Below are 15,590 nucleotides of genomic sequence, written 5' to 3' on the forward strand. Positions count from 1 at the left end.
GTATAATTAGTCGCTAATTCACGCTAACTGTGAAAGCGGGATTAAGAGGAAAGTCAAGAGTGGTGTCAGTCACTACACCGGCTTCTATATTATACGGTTTTTCAATTTTTTTATTGATTTATTATTGTATGTTAATACCAAAATAGCTCTTGAATTAGGACAACACTATTTTGGTTTGTTTTAAATGTTTTGGTGGCATTTATTTTTTTTTCGTTTTTTGTTTCTTTTCTTTTATTTTGCTTTATTTTCTCTCATTTTTTTTAGGTTATTTCGCTTGTAACTCTATAGCCGGCTAAACAGCCGACTGTGAAATAAGTCAAAATCAGAAACACGCCGTTAATTTTGTGTTTATCTATTTAGTACATCTAAATTTTTAATTAATATAATTTTAATCTTAGTTTAAAATGATTTATTTATATATTTATGGCTAGTTTTTCTTTTCCCAAGTATAAGGCTTCCGACATCCGGTGTAATTTTCATTGGTTTTAAATTATGGTATATGGTAATGGCTAAAGTATTTAATTATAAAAACCTGTCATTCACTTTCGTAGTTAATGAGATATTCTTCAAATCCCCTGATGACGAAGTCAAGGATGTCAACAGCTGAATTCTCAAATCCAAAGGAAAAGGGGGAGACAGGTAATCCTTGCTTAAGTCTAATGATTTTGAATGCTACATATTTTTTATCAATAAAATTATAATATAATAATTCATCGAATATAATGAGGTAGACTAAATACTTGCGATCTTTCTTTTTCTTTCTTTCTTTCTTTCTTTCTTTCTTTCTTTCTTTCTTTCTTTCTTTCTTTCTTTCTTTCTTTCTTTCTTTCTTTCTTTCTTTCTTTCTTTCTTTCTTTCTTTCTTTCTTTCTTTCTTTCTTTCTTTCTTTCTTTCTTTCTTTCTTTCTTTCTTTCTTTCTTTCTTTCTTTCTTTCTTTCTTTCTTTCTTTCTTTCTTTCTTTCTTTCTTTCTTTCTTTCTTTCTTTCTTTCTTTCTTTCATTCTTTCTTTCTTTCTTATACATACTGCACCCGATTAAAGTAAAATCGTATTTCTCGATTGACGTCTTCGGGGAAAAAATAAGCGATAATGATTAAAGTATGCGTAATATATATTTTTCTAATAGTATTTAAAGTTTATACCCGTTTGTAACACGATTCGTTTAATCTGTATAGTTTATCCACTACGTCCCTATTCATCACAAAATTGAAAGCCACCTCCGATAATTTATTGACCATGAAATGATGTTCTACCGCTTTCCTGTCCCAACAAACATAACTCGTGTCTCTCTGAGTCGCGAATATACTAACCTATAGAATGTGAAATTATGATCAGTATAATTTTTTATATATATATTTTTAAATTAGTTTTTTTTAGCAGACATCTAGGATTCTGGAAGTTCCCATTTCCGCCCGATCATTGCATTTAATTCCAATCTTTCTTTCTTTCTTTCTTTATTTCTTTCTTTCTTTCTTTCTTTCTTTCTTTCTTTCTTTCTTTCTTTCTTTCTTTCTTTCTTTCTTTCTTTCTTTCTTTCTTTCTTTCTTTCTTTCTTTCTTTCTTTCTTTCTTTCTTTCTTTCTTTCTTTCTTTCTTTCTTTCTTTCTTTCTTTCTTTCTTTCTTTCTTTCTTTCTTTCTTTCTTTCTTTCTTTCTTCCTTTTCTCCCTTTATTTTCTTCCTTTCTTTTCTCCCTTTCTTTTCTCTCTTTCTTTCTTTTTTTTAAAAAAAGAATTCAATTTAACATTATTCACGCCTATTAATGCAAATATATTGTATAGACAAGTATAGATAACCTATTATTATAAATGATTCGTCTTATGCATTAAATATTGTTGTATAATTACTAAAAAAAAAGATTTAATAATCCTAAATATTTACAAGCTTAATCGAATTAGGACAGATTCATTCTAGAAACAAGGGAAGAAAAAAAGGGTTTAAAATAAAATGTATATTTTGTCATCTAGCAAGAAGAAAGAAAGAAAGAAAGAAAGAAAGAAAGAAAGAAAGAAAGAAAGAAAGAAAAAAAGAAAGAAAGAAAGAAAGAAAGAAAGAAAGAAAGAAAGAAAGAAAGAAAGAAAGAAAAGAAAGAAGAAAGAATATTAAAAAGATAGTAAGTAAAAATGTAAGAATCCTCATTTTTATTTATTAAACTCGTCGGGCAGCAAATGCCTCCTTAATCTTTTCAATTGTTTCAAATTGGACTGAAAAAAATGGATTTCTATTATTTTTCCATTCAAAAATCGAAAATATATTTTACTTTAAGCTCACCACTCACATATTAAAAAAAAAAATATGTTGTATCTATATAAAATTTTTATAATAATTTTATAGGCTTGTATAAAATGTTTAATTATTACCCTTAGTTTAAACAAATATTATGAACAAATTTAAATTACCTTCGAATAACAAAGGGTCAAATAATATACAATTTGTTAATATTACTTAGTTAAAATATCTAGATGATTTAGGGTTAGGGTTCAATCTAAATAATATTATCGTCTTCATTATATGACCTTCGTTGTAGAAGAGTTCAAATTTAAATATGTTTGTATATTATTGTACAACAATATCAATCTTTTTAAAAGATTAAAAATTTTTATCAATTTTTTTAAATATTTTAATTATTCAAATAATCAAAATTATTTTATTTTCTCTCTAGGATGTTTTTCCATAGTATCTTATTACTCACAATGGCTTTTATAGGACTATCTCAAGGTATTATCATATAATTTTTGTTAAATATATATATTTTTTAAAAAAAAATTGGAACCATTATATTATTAAATATTTAAGATTTATTTAATGCTTAGGGGGGAGTCATTAGCTTTTTAAGGAGATGCTGAAAATAATTCTTTTTTTTTGCCCTTATTATCTATATATATTTTTGGCCCAATTTTCCTAGGAATCTCGAATCGATTCTATGCCAATAGATTTTTTGTATCTTCTTAACTATAATATATTATAATAATTATGTATTTTACTCAAAATAAGTATCTACCACGTATTCATTATAATTCATATTCTCTACCCTTTTTTCAATAAATAGTTCTTAGATGACCCCCCATATCTAAAAAGCTTTTTAAATTTAGATATTCTTATCTATAAAAATTTAGAAAAATATTTTATCCTTTGATTCTGAATATTTTTCTTTATTAGAATTAAAATGTGGACTAAATTTAAAAATGAACATATTAAATTAATTGGAAAATAGGTACGACTCTTTTGTATACAAAATCAGCTTATGGTATTCTAAATATTAAAAAAAAAACCTTAACGTATTATATGTATTAGATTTTGTTTCCTTTCAATGTTGTGATCGTTTAATATATTTAATTATTTAAAGATTACATAAATCTCTTTATTTATATAATTATAAATTATTTAAATAGTCTCCTTAAACGGTTCAATTTTTTTTTAAAATAGCTTAAACCCCAAGATATTAGCCAAAAAAAATATTATGAAAGCTTGGGGGTTTTTCTTATTAGGTGGCAACATAGGTTTGGACATCTATTAACGAAATCTAGAGGCTTTGTAAAACATTTTTCTTGGCTAAAATGTTGGAATTCGCTCGCGGATAAATAAAAATAATTTAAATGTTCCCAAGGAGAAATTATAATATCTATTTATAATAAAACCTTAAAATTTCGTTTATATAAAAATGCTATATTTTATATTAAAATATTGGCATAAAATTTTGTTTTAAATAGGTATACTAATTTTTTTTTAAAAACTTGCTGTTTAAAAATAAGGATTCATTTTTTGTAGTACATAAACCATCACAGCATAGAACCACCTTAGCATTCGAAACCCATGGTAATATTATTTTGTAAAATTTGCTCATTTTAAAAATTTCGTAAATCATAATATAAACTTCGCAAAATAAATGTTCACAATAATATCAATTATTATGCTATGATTTTTTTCAAATTCGCCAATGGCGTGTCTCATCTCCTGGCATTAGATCTACCATGAATTTAAATATAGAAATGTGATTTTGCAGGGAATAAATTTATTAGCATTGTTCCCAGACTATTGTCTCGAGTTAGTAATTTACTAAAATATAAATTTCTTTAATTTTTTAAATATACTAATTAATAGATATTCAACTTTCAATATTTTTCTTATTTATTAATCAAGAGGCTACTGGTGGTAAGAATATGTTACATATTGCTAATTTTAATTATATTTAATCATGTATTTTTTTTTTGAATTTAATTTTGATTTGTATAAGGTTGAGTTAATTTTTTTTTTATTATTATAATAAGTAATATTTAATAAAACAAAAAAAAATTATCAACGACTTCAATAAATTAGTTCCGCATTCTTAATTAAACTTATTAGATTAGAAGGAATAAATCTTAATAGTATATAATACTATAATTTTACGAATATAACAATTAAAATTCTTTATATAATTCTGAAACAAACCCTATCTTTCTATAATTTTTTTAAAATCAAATTTAAAAATAAAAATAAATAATATTTTAAGATTTTGATAGTCATTGGTTCAAAATAGGTCTCTCAAAATTAATAAATTTTTATATGATTCAAAATTTTTTAGTAATTTGAATAAAAAAGCTAATTATGATTCGAATATGAACAAAAAATAAAATAAAATTTTTTAACGAAATATATAAAATTTAAATTTAAAAAAAATTTTTGAATTAGTTATTAACATTCATTTCTTAGATTTTAAGGAATTGAGTTCATCTATAAATATTATCGACGGTCTGTTTACAAGTCAAAAAACACACATCTACTTCTTTCTGTCTCTCTCTAAATATTTATTCAGATCGCATGAATCTCATGATCTATTAAGAAACAAACCAAATTTGTTCCTATTTAGGATCATCTTAGTTTAATCCCAAACGCACATGTTAATTATTATTTTGCAATAATTTCTGTAAAAATAACAAAATTGTGGTGACTGTAAAAAGCGTGATTGAAGGTTAGCGATTGGCAAATAGTTTGAAATAGATGATAATATATAAAAACTGTTGGCAAGCAGTAAGAAACTTTTAATAAGTTAGGGTTGGAAAGACTATGTAACCTATATAAATATAAGGTCGCTAAAAATAATAATCACCATATATATATATAAATATGAATAAATAATAATTTTATTATTCACTTTCCAACATAATTATAAAAATTTGATAAGATTTTAAAAAAATATAAGTAAATAAATTTAAAATTAATTATAATAAATTAAGAATAACGAAAATTCTTTTACCATCCACCTCCCCCTACCAAAAAAATAACTATATATATATATATATAATTTTTCTTTAAAATCAACATCTTCAAAAATATTCTCATTTATAATAAGTCTAAAATTACCCCACATATTATATCGTAATAATTCATCTAAATTTGAATAAGAAATATTTTTTGTCTAAAAGTGAATTACAATTTCAAGTTGATAATATAAGTTAAAAGGCAGTAACTTCACTAGGGGAGTTTAAAGGGGGGGGGGGTGGTTAGTAGCTGAATCCCTCTGAAAAGGTCACTTAAAAAATATTCGGTGGATCAATTTGAAAAAATATTTTGAGTCTCCTGAGATTGTAAAGTTGCTAGAGTGAATTGAAGGATTTTATTAAATTAAAAAAAATTAGTTTTTTCATGATTTATTTTTATAATAAAATGATATAGGTTTAAATGTCAAGAGGATTTTATTATATATTTTAATTTGTAATTAGGTATAAAAGGTACAAAAACGTCGTCACAAAGCCAAAGTATAATATATTTTTTCATTGCCATTTCTCTATTCTCTATTATATATTATTATTTGAATTGAAAAAAGGATTTAATATTAGTATAGGTGTCTCTCCTTTATTTTTTTGTAGATAAAGACTATTAAATTATTCCTTTATTAGTTTAGAAATCATTTTTCAATGGCCCCTATCTGATTCATGGGATCTTCATCATAGGTCTTAAAGCTTTAAAACAATCTTCTATTCAAATGGTTACCCCAGTGCAGGTTTGTATTTGTTTCATCTTTTTTTAAGAGCAGCAATCACATGCATATCCGATGGTGCATTAATCGACGTATCTTTTACATCTAGCCACATATATTTTGATTTCTAGGTTGCCTCAACTACCTCCTCCGTTTCAACATATCTCCTATCTCTGATGGCCTCAATTACAAAATTTACACCCTATTCTTTTCCTGATGTCTCCCATTTCAACATCTATATAAATATTTCCATTATTAATGTATATAGTGTTATCTTTATTTCGTACTCTGTGGTCAATATATTTTACTTATGATATCTTTCTAAGATTTTTATAATCATTCCTTATAAAATTTCCAAATCTGCCTTTTATCAGTGTGCATATATCTCTATCATGTTTTAGGGAAATCGATATACATAATAATCTTAAACTTCTTTCGCGATAGGTTTCCTGTTAATATTCTCATAAACTTCAATGATCACTTCATACTCCTCCTAGAATATTTTTTAGCCTGGCATCCTTTTCAAAGTTTATTTATTCTATTACCATGTTTTTTTCATATGTTTGCATGGATTAGTTGCCCGAGTATTATTTTTGACAATCCACTCATCTCAGTCCTGCGTATAATGTAAAATTAGTTCCACATCAATTGATTTTCGAGCTTACAAGATCGATAAAATCTATTTCTACCGATTTATGTGAGACAACAATATCTCCCACTCTTCTATTATTTTTTTTACAATTTATAAAGTCGCCTAGTTTCTTTCTAAGAACTATTATATATCTACTTTAAAAAAATTTATCACAGGCAATGCTACAAACCTAAATCGGAAATATTCAAGTATATCATCATAATACAAAAAAATAATCCACCTTAAATAATTTTATAGTAAGACCTTATAATTTGAATTAAATCAAGCATTCTTATTTTTAAGGAACATTTTAAAAATAAAAATAATAATTTGGAGATACGTTCCTTAGTTATCACGCGATAAAATAAAAATACACCTTAACCTTTTAAGATAACAATTGATATTTAATTTAAACTAATTCATGGGATATCTTGCTTTACATGGTTCTGTTAAAAGGTAGTCAGGGAATAAGACAACATATATAAAAAAGTTATAGGGATATTTTATTTTTAATAATATTAAAATTTTAAACTACTATATCTAACAAGTTTCACGTATATTATATATATATATGTTATAAAATTGATTGGTTCAATTTAACAATTCTTTTTTATTTTTACAAACATTTATTCAATAAGTTAATATAAAATAAATGATTAACAATCAATCATTTATCAATAGGATAATAATAATATTATAATGTAAAATAAATAATTAGGATATTTTACGGTAAATAGAATATATTAACAGGGTTCCACAAAAATAATTTTATCATTCTTGTTTATGCTGAATGTCGCGTCTTGAAATTTATTTAGATCAAAAATATATTATCTTTCATACCCTTGGACTGCGAAATTGAAAAAAAAAAATTCATTTAAAAATTTCATATTTAATGATATATTTATTAAGTATTATTTATGTTTTAATTTGTGGTGGTTGGCGTCAGGTAGAAGGGAGGGGACATATTTTCGTCTTTTATGTTAAAAATAAGTATATACGATTAAAAAGTTTAGCGTTACAAAATAAAAATATCATTAAAAAAAAAAATTTTTTAAATTTGGTCGATCTAAGGATACCACATGTTTTTACTGTAAGAGGAAGCAGATCAAATTTAATAACATTTTATGGGGAAAGGCTTGCTATGATCTGCTATAAGTCTATTTAATTAGATTTTTTAAAAAAATTTAAAATTTTGATACACGTTAGACCCTTAAGATTTTACTGAACCTATACTCAAACTAGCGTTGTTAATCGTCTCGATCTGAGCCGATTTTTAAAAACGGCTAACTCAAACATTATTGCCAGGAAAATATTGGCTAAGCTTCGACATTTCGCCAATAGATGTTCAATCCTATGTGTTAACTATCAGCAAAATCTTTAGGCTTGCATAGTATTTTTCTGGAGCCTTTTTAACAACACTAACTCAAACCCTTTTTCTTGATAGTGTGACAGGGATTAAAGAATTTTTTTTTTTTATTTTCATTATTTAAAAATCAATTTTTTTTTTTTTAGTGGAATCATTTTTAATTTTATATTATATGTAAAAAAAAAAAAATTTTCTATATTCTCCCCCCCCCCCCCTAATAATTATTTTTTATATCATAGATAATATTATATTAATAATATATTATACATAATTTTTTTTAAGAATAACTATTATTTATATGGATTTCACCTTCGATAATTTAACAAAACATATAATGGTAATTATACAAAAGTATAGGTTTGATCGTAAAAATAAAGAGAAGAAATATTGGACTCCAAATTCGGAACCCTAATTTAGAGATTTTTCATGGAACCCCCCTCCCCATTTCCCCCACACACTCATTAGAAGTATTAACAGCCCTGTAAAAATATGTAAATATTTTTATATTATCACTTTAAAAATGAGAAGAACAGTTATAAACTGCCCTATAATTATTATTTATCGAAACAATTATATATTCCTTTTTTAAAAAAAAAAATATCAAAATTCATATTATTATATTGTACTATAATTCAATACCTAAAATTTTTATTACAGTAAAGTTTCCAACAAGATATTTAGGTATACGATCATGTTTATTACATAAATTTAACATTAAAGAATATATCCTGGATATTATTATTATTAGATCACAATGTGTTAATCATTATTTGTTGATAAAAAAAAATGATTTCAAAATCGTTTCTTGTGCTTGCTTGCTATAATTCATTTAGTTATTCTTGTAATTATAAGATCAAAAAAATTACTTTCATTTTTAAATAATTTTATTTATAATGTTATTTCTAGTAAAAAATATATGCTTGAAATTTTATTACCAGATAACGCCACAAATACAAGAACCATAACCGAAAAACCTAAACATTCAGGTATATTATTATATGCATAAACTACAGGTTAATCCAAAATGCCTAAAGGGAGGGGATGCCAGCATTATTCATAAGTCGTTATGGCTCGTAGCTCCCTAAGTTTGTAAATTATATCAGAGCTATGTTTGGACTTTCTTATTGCCATCTAATTGAGCTTTAAAATAAAGTTTGGGGATTACCTTATATAGATCATCCATAATTTTCTACAGGCTCAATACCTGTGGGTAACAAGATACAAACAACTTACTTAAACCCTCTCAGGAAGTAAGAAAATATAAGAGGGGCCCCTGCTTGTTTTTAAAAAAATTTTTCGATTATGAGAGGACTAGAGAAAAGGCATGGTTCAAACTGTCTTTACAGGTAGGAAAGAACGTCATTCAAGCTGTTAACCACTCATTAAATCGAGCTTAGCTGTACTGTAGTTACATTCTAATTATTAGAACAATCCCACGTCTCTCTTTCGGACGTCCTAAGAATAAATAGCCTTATACCAAATCCACTGATAGACAGGATTCATTTTAATATAATATTACATTTTGGCCAATTACCAATTACTTATAATCTATAAAAATCCTAGGCTTCAAAAAGTAAACACTTTAGAGGCGATACAAAATAAATTTTTAAATATAATCATGGTTTCCTTTTTGGAAACAAAATTAACTATTCTATAATTTTATTTTTGATATTCCCATAGTTTACAATTATTTTATATATTATATTTTAATTAAGATATTATTTTTTTATAAAAATACTTTAATAAAATTAATTATATTCAAAAATAAGATATGTCTGAATAAATAAAAAAAATGCGCTACTAAAAATACATGCGCTTACTATCATCTACATAGTTATTCTTGTAATTATTAGATTACACATTATTAATTATGAAATGTATAATACTTAAGATTTTATTACGGGCAACGCTACAACCACAACCCCAGCCAACACAACTGGAAAACCTAACCATTCAGGTAAATCATGATATGCATAAATTAAAAGTTAATCCAAAATATTTTTTATAGTCGTAAGTCTGTATTTTAGTGTGCCTTCTTAAGTGTTAAAAATTTACAGCAAGGTTACATTTGTATTTTCTAACATTTAGTTAAGTTAGTTAAAATTAGGGATTATTCTATGAAGGGAGGTCATCCGCAATTTTTCTGCTGGCTTCAGTATCTCTCTCCAGAGACAAGCAACTTACTCAAACGCCCACAGGAAGTAAGAAAATGTCTAATTAACAATCGCGCTACTTAGCACGATCAAATTATTGTTATTATTAGATTCAAAAAAATAAATCGCCTAATTTAAAAAATTATTAGATTTATAATGAAATTTTAAAATTACAATTATTATAACCCGGAAATTTTATTATAGTATAAGTACGATATCGCATGGTAGCCTGATACTATCATAAAACTGATAAATTTTATGTTGTTCAATATAATATGATCTTAGATGAAGTAAATTATAGATTCAGAATAAATGTAGGATCTATTTTCTGGAGATGATATACAAGTAAAACTTAGTAATAGGCGATGATTTAAATATCAACTCCTTTTTTGATTATGTTTAGTTTTCATTTAAATCTTTTTCGTTATATTTTTTTTGTTTTTCATAGATTTCCCTAAAATATGTCATTGTGATAATTTCATGATGCAACTTATTAAAGATATAAAATCAAAGAATGGTTCAATTTTGAGCTTTAAATGGGAAGATGACAATAACACCAATTTTTTAACAAGTATATATTATAATTGTTTGTATTAATAACCATTACCAAATCATAATTTTCAATAAAAATATTCAAGTGTATAAATTTCCAATAAGGAAAAATTTTATTATAAGAATTATTAGAATCATTTAAATATTAGTAACAAAATTACAATTATCACAATCTAGCCGGGAGTCAAAATATTTAGCTAAACATTTTTTATTTTATAAATAGAATTCTTCGCTCATATTTTAAATATATAAAGGAATTTACATGCGTTTCTATATATTATTAAAATATACAAAATTAATTAATATTTTTCCGAGATATGGTCAAATAAATTTTATTAAATAAGGACAAAATATTCACCCAATTAGAATTATACCCAAAATATATATTATTGAAGAATTTTATAAAGTGTATAATTTCTTTCTTTTATTTATTTCTTTCTTTTTTTCTTTCTTTCTTTATTTATTTCTTATTAAAAATGTAAACCAATCTTCTTTTCTTGTATTTGTCTAAGTTTCTATTGTTCTCTGTATTAGTTTCTAATTTCCAAACTCTGGAATCCAAATCTTCATTAGTTAAATGGTAAAATGCGAGGATATCATCAGTAGGCTGTCTAAATGCTTTTCATTTGGATTGTTAATTTTAGAGGTTTGATATATTTTTTTAACAGTCTCTTGGACCAATGATTGATGACCAATAAATAGGGATTGAAATCAGTGACTGACAATTTCATAAACAAATAATTCTTATGATTACTAGAATCAATTGTCTAGTTAATCTATATTGGAGAAAACTCTACGCCCAGCTATTATTTTTTAAATAGATTAAATAGTCAAAATAGTTTGTATTTTTTGAAATTTAATAAAGAAACAGGTTATTTAATTTTGGATGAATATTTTGCTTTCATTTAATAACATTTAATGTATCATGTTCTCAGACATTATATTAATTAATTTTTGAATTACTTTCATATTATCTATAACTAAGATACTTTAGATATAAATAACAAATAAACCATAAAACGCGACTAAAATTTAGGGGAAAAAATATTTAAGTGTTATATAGCGGGTAAACATGTCTTGAGCTAATTATTTTTTTACTCCTAGTAGTAATATTATTAAATGATTAAATAACCGAATGCTTTATTTACAGTAAAGATAAATGTTTCTATCGGAAAACCTCAAAATTTAGGTATATCATGATGATTTATTGATAATTATAAACTAAATAAAATTAAATATATTTAAAGTAGTTTATTCACCAACTACCTATTATATTCTCGTTTTTATTAAATCAAAAAATTGTCTACTCTTAAAAAAAAAATCTTGATTTATAATGTAATCCCATCCAACCCCAAGTTATTTATGTGAAGCCTTTCAAGCAGATTTTATATATGATAATAGTTTTATTTTAAAAAATTTTTAGTCTTATATTTTATTTTGTATTTATAAAATTCCATACGCTATAATAATTTGCTGTTACATTTTTTTTATATTTACCTATAATAATTCATTATTTTAAGAATAGTTTAATAAATATGATAAGTGGAATAATAAATGCACGAAAATAAATAATGATAAAATGAGAGATAATCAACTAGAGAATCCTTCTATACCTCGAATTTTCAGTCTATACGACTACAATTTCTAAGAAGCTTTAAATGTAAGTGATAATAATGTTGCTTGCAAGGTATAGTTCATGAAGGGAATACTTTGGCTGCTTAAATTGAGAAATAAAAATTCCATTCCAGAGGATAGATACTCTGACATTTTTATCTTCTTTAAACGCGTTATTTCCAGGGAACTTGCTCTGGTTTCTGTTTTCTTTGTTCCTTCTTTGATGTCTTACTTAACCTTATAACTTTTTAACTGTCGTTTATTTTGTATTTTGTTTATCGATCATTTAAGCAACTAAAGTTAAAATAGGCATTGCGCGAAAATAAATGATATTCATGTATGGCAAATAATTATATAAACTACAGAATCGCTATAAGATCCCAAAATATTAGTAAAATCAACATACCTTTAATCCCAACTCCTGGTATTATTATTCTGTTTATGGGAAAAATATCGAAACTTGGAAATGTTTGACAGTCTTAAACTAATCTTTAAAATGGTTATTTTAGTACGATGCTATTCCTGTAAAGCTAAATCAAAAATGTTAATTTTCAAAAACAATTGATTTATAATGTAATCATTAATCACGATATATTAATTAATTACAAAATATAATAATGAAAATATTAGGAAACCCCCCATGCCCTCAACCTCAGCACCCAGGTATATTATTATAATATTTCTTTTATTTATTTGATAATCTAAACTCAAATAGTCCGTGCAATGCTTTTATAAAAATGTGCCATTCTTGGTTGCTAAAACAAGAAAATGCTGATTCTAAAATAATTTCATTAATGTAATCACCATATAAATTTACAAATAATAAAATATAACAAAGAAAATAGTAAGAAACCACTACACTACTCTCTCACCTTTAAGTTTCAGCGTAAAGGAATAGCATATCGATAATAAATGAAAATTATTTGGGCTATTAAATAAAATAAATTCGAAAAGAAAATAGTTAATGATAATCGAATGCAAATATTATTGTCCGATGCTCTATTATGTAATTATGATATACTAATTAGCAAATAATTTGATACAAAATAGTATGACGAAAGGGGAAAATGGCTTATCCGGGTACACTTAGAAACGGGTCACTAAAAGGAAAAGGTAAACACTACTTACTATCTTTCAATCTCAACGCCCACATAATAAATGTTAAATTTTTAAAAAATATTTGATAGGTTAAAAACTAAAATTGAAAACTTTATTAACATATTATTATTTTATTTAAAAAAACGGGTAAATTCTATGATAAAGTAATTAATATATAGAATAAAATTTAATAAAAAAAATACTAAATTACTTTAAAAACATAAAATATATGAAAGCCTTATTGTTTGTAAGATCAAAAAGAAATTTTAAATAGTTTATTAATAAATAAATAAAGATAAATAACTAATTTTAATAATCATTGCACTCCCTCAACCTCCAGTTTATTGATAAATTCCAAATGGGTCTAGAATAATTTAGTAGTCGACAACATTATTCTAAAAAAAAATTTTTTTTTTAAAACAACGTTATTGTATTAGACAATTAGTTTTGTACTAAGTATTTCCTTATATATTGGGATATGTTCTATTTTCAGTGGTTAGTAGAGATCTCAGTAGTGTAGTTAACTTGCTCTATTTGAGCAGATTTTTTTAAAAAGGCCTGATGATTTTGCTCAATTTATGAAATGTTATATGCATTCCCCTGATATTTCCATAAGTTTCAATATAATGCTTTTAACCCCATAGTCTCAATCAAATCGAAGTTATATTTTTTTTTTGAAAATATGTTACTTTTATTTTCGCAGTGAAAAAGTTTAGAAAATGATTGTGTAGGAATATTTTAAAATGATATTTAAGTAATAACGCCAAGGAAAATTTGAAATGGATATTAATTCATATAATAAATTTAGTAGCGTATTTTTTTCTGCTGTTAATGTGATAATTAAATATAATAAAATTTAAGCAACCACCCCTCCATCTCCAAGTATTTAATTGTATTTTATTGATAAATAATTAGGTTTAAGATTATTTTAAAGGCTCTAAACAAATCAATCAAAAAAAAAATCTTATGGTCAAAATATTGTGGCAGATCAAAAATTGTTGATTTTAAAATAATTTTAGATATAGCAAATAATACACTCCCTCAACCTCAACACTCAGGTATATTATATTATATGATAGATAAAAATAAATGTTGATTTTGAAAATTGAATAGTAATATAATAAAAATAAATTAATTAGCAAATTATATAACTAGAATTGTAGTAAATACTCCATCAACCTCACTCACATTATCTTTTTTGATAATTCTTTTAAAATTGAAGTTTTTAACTAAATAAATTTTCATAAAAATGCTATTTAGATGCTAATCATGTTATCGTTGTATCATAAATAATTACATTTATAATCTTAAAATCAACATCCATATTTATTAATAAATTCAAAAATTTGATTAAAATTATTTGGAATTCTTAAATTAAATTATTTTGATAAGAAATTATTCAATATAGTCATGCAATTTGATTTTTGCACGTTGCTACTATATTTATTGCTGCATCAAAGAGATTTATATTTTTTAAATAATTGGAATATTATATTAATAAGCTATAGATTAAATGTAATAATGAAAATTTAAGTAACATCACAGCCTAAATGCCCAAGTATAGTATCATGTTTATTTATATTCAAAACTTATTTGAATTTTTTTTTCTCTTTAGCTTTCACCATTTCTGGTGGTAAGCTCCTTTAACATCTCTCTCCACTTTATGTTATTCATATAATCGCTTTTATCTAATTTATACTTCTTTATATTGGCTCTAACTTTATGGCCCCATTGAAGTTTTGGCCTCTTTTACGTTTGCCCATCACTTCCAAACTCTCAACCTTATTTCCTATGTAGTTCATAAGCTTTCTCATTGTGTGCCCATACCACCTAAGTCTGTTTACCATTAACTTAGTCTTAATGGGCACTACCTTTAAACTACTTAGTATTCTTGTACCGCGCACTTTATCCTTTCTTGTTACCCCAGCAATCATCCTCAGTATTCTCATCTCCATAGTTTGTAGACTTCTCTTTTCTAATTCTTTGGTTGACCATGTTTCCGAACTATATAGAATAGTTGGTTGTACTATGGAACTGTAAATTTTTCCCTTTAATTAATAGCACTCCAGATAAAGATCTCCACTTTAACCACCCTTGATTAATCTTACTCTTTATCTCTCTTTCTATTGTGCCGTTTTGTATAGTGGAGCCCAAATATTTGCAGCTTTCAATTTCCGATATCTGCCATTCATTTATATTAATACTCTCTGTTTCATCTCCTC

The 15,590-nt window shown here is 25.0% G+C and overlaps 1 protein-coding gene across 1 annotated transcript in view; it reads right to left on the reverse strand.

The window, feature by feature from the left end:
- Positions 1 to 352: 352 nt before the first annotated feature.
- The window catches only part of LOC135927096 (blood vessel epicardial substance-like), a 36,363-nt gene continuing 21,125 nt past the window's right edge, over positions 353 to 15,590 (reverse strand). Inside the window, exons 5-7 of the mRNA XM_065463032.1 lie at positions 1,141 to 1,308; positions 533 to 672; positions 353 to 365 (exon numbers count right to left, since the gene is read on the reverse strand). Of these exons, the coding sequence (XP_065319104.1) occupies positions 353 to 365; positions 533 to 672; positions 1,141 to 1,308 (321 nt within the window). The remainder of the gene's footprint in view (positions 366 to 532; positions 673 to 1,140; positions 1,309 to 15,590) is intronic.

The sequence above is a fragment of the Gordionus sp. m RMFG-2023 genome, chromosome 3 (assembly GCF_954871325.1).
Source record: "Gordionus sp. m RMFG-2023 chromosome 3, tfGorSpeb1-WG-v2, whole genome shotgun sequence".
NCBI classification, from domain to species: Eukaryota; Metazoa; Nematomorpha; class Gordioida; order Chordodea; family Parachordodidae; genus Gordionus; species Gordionus sp. m RMFG-2023.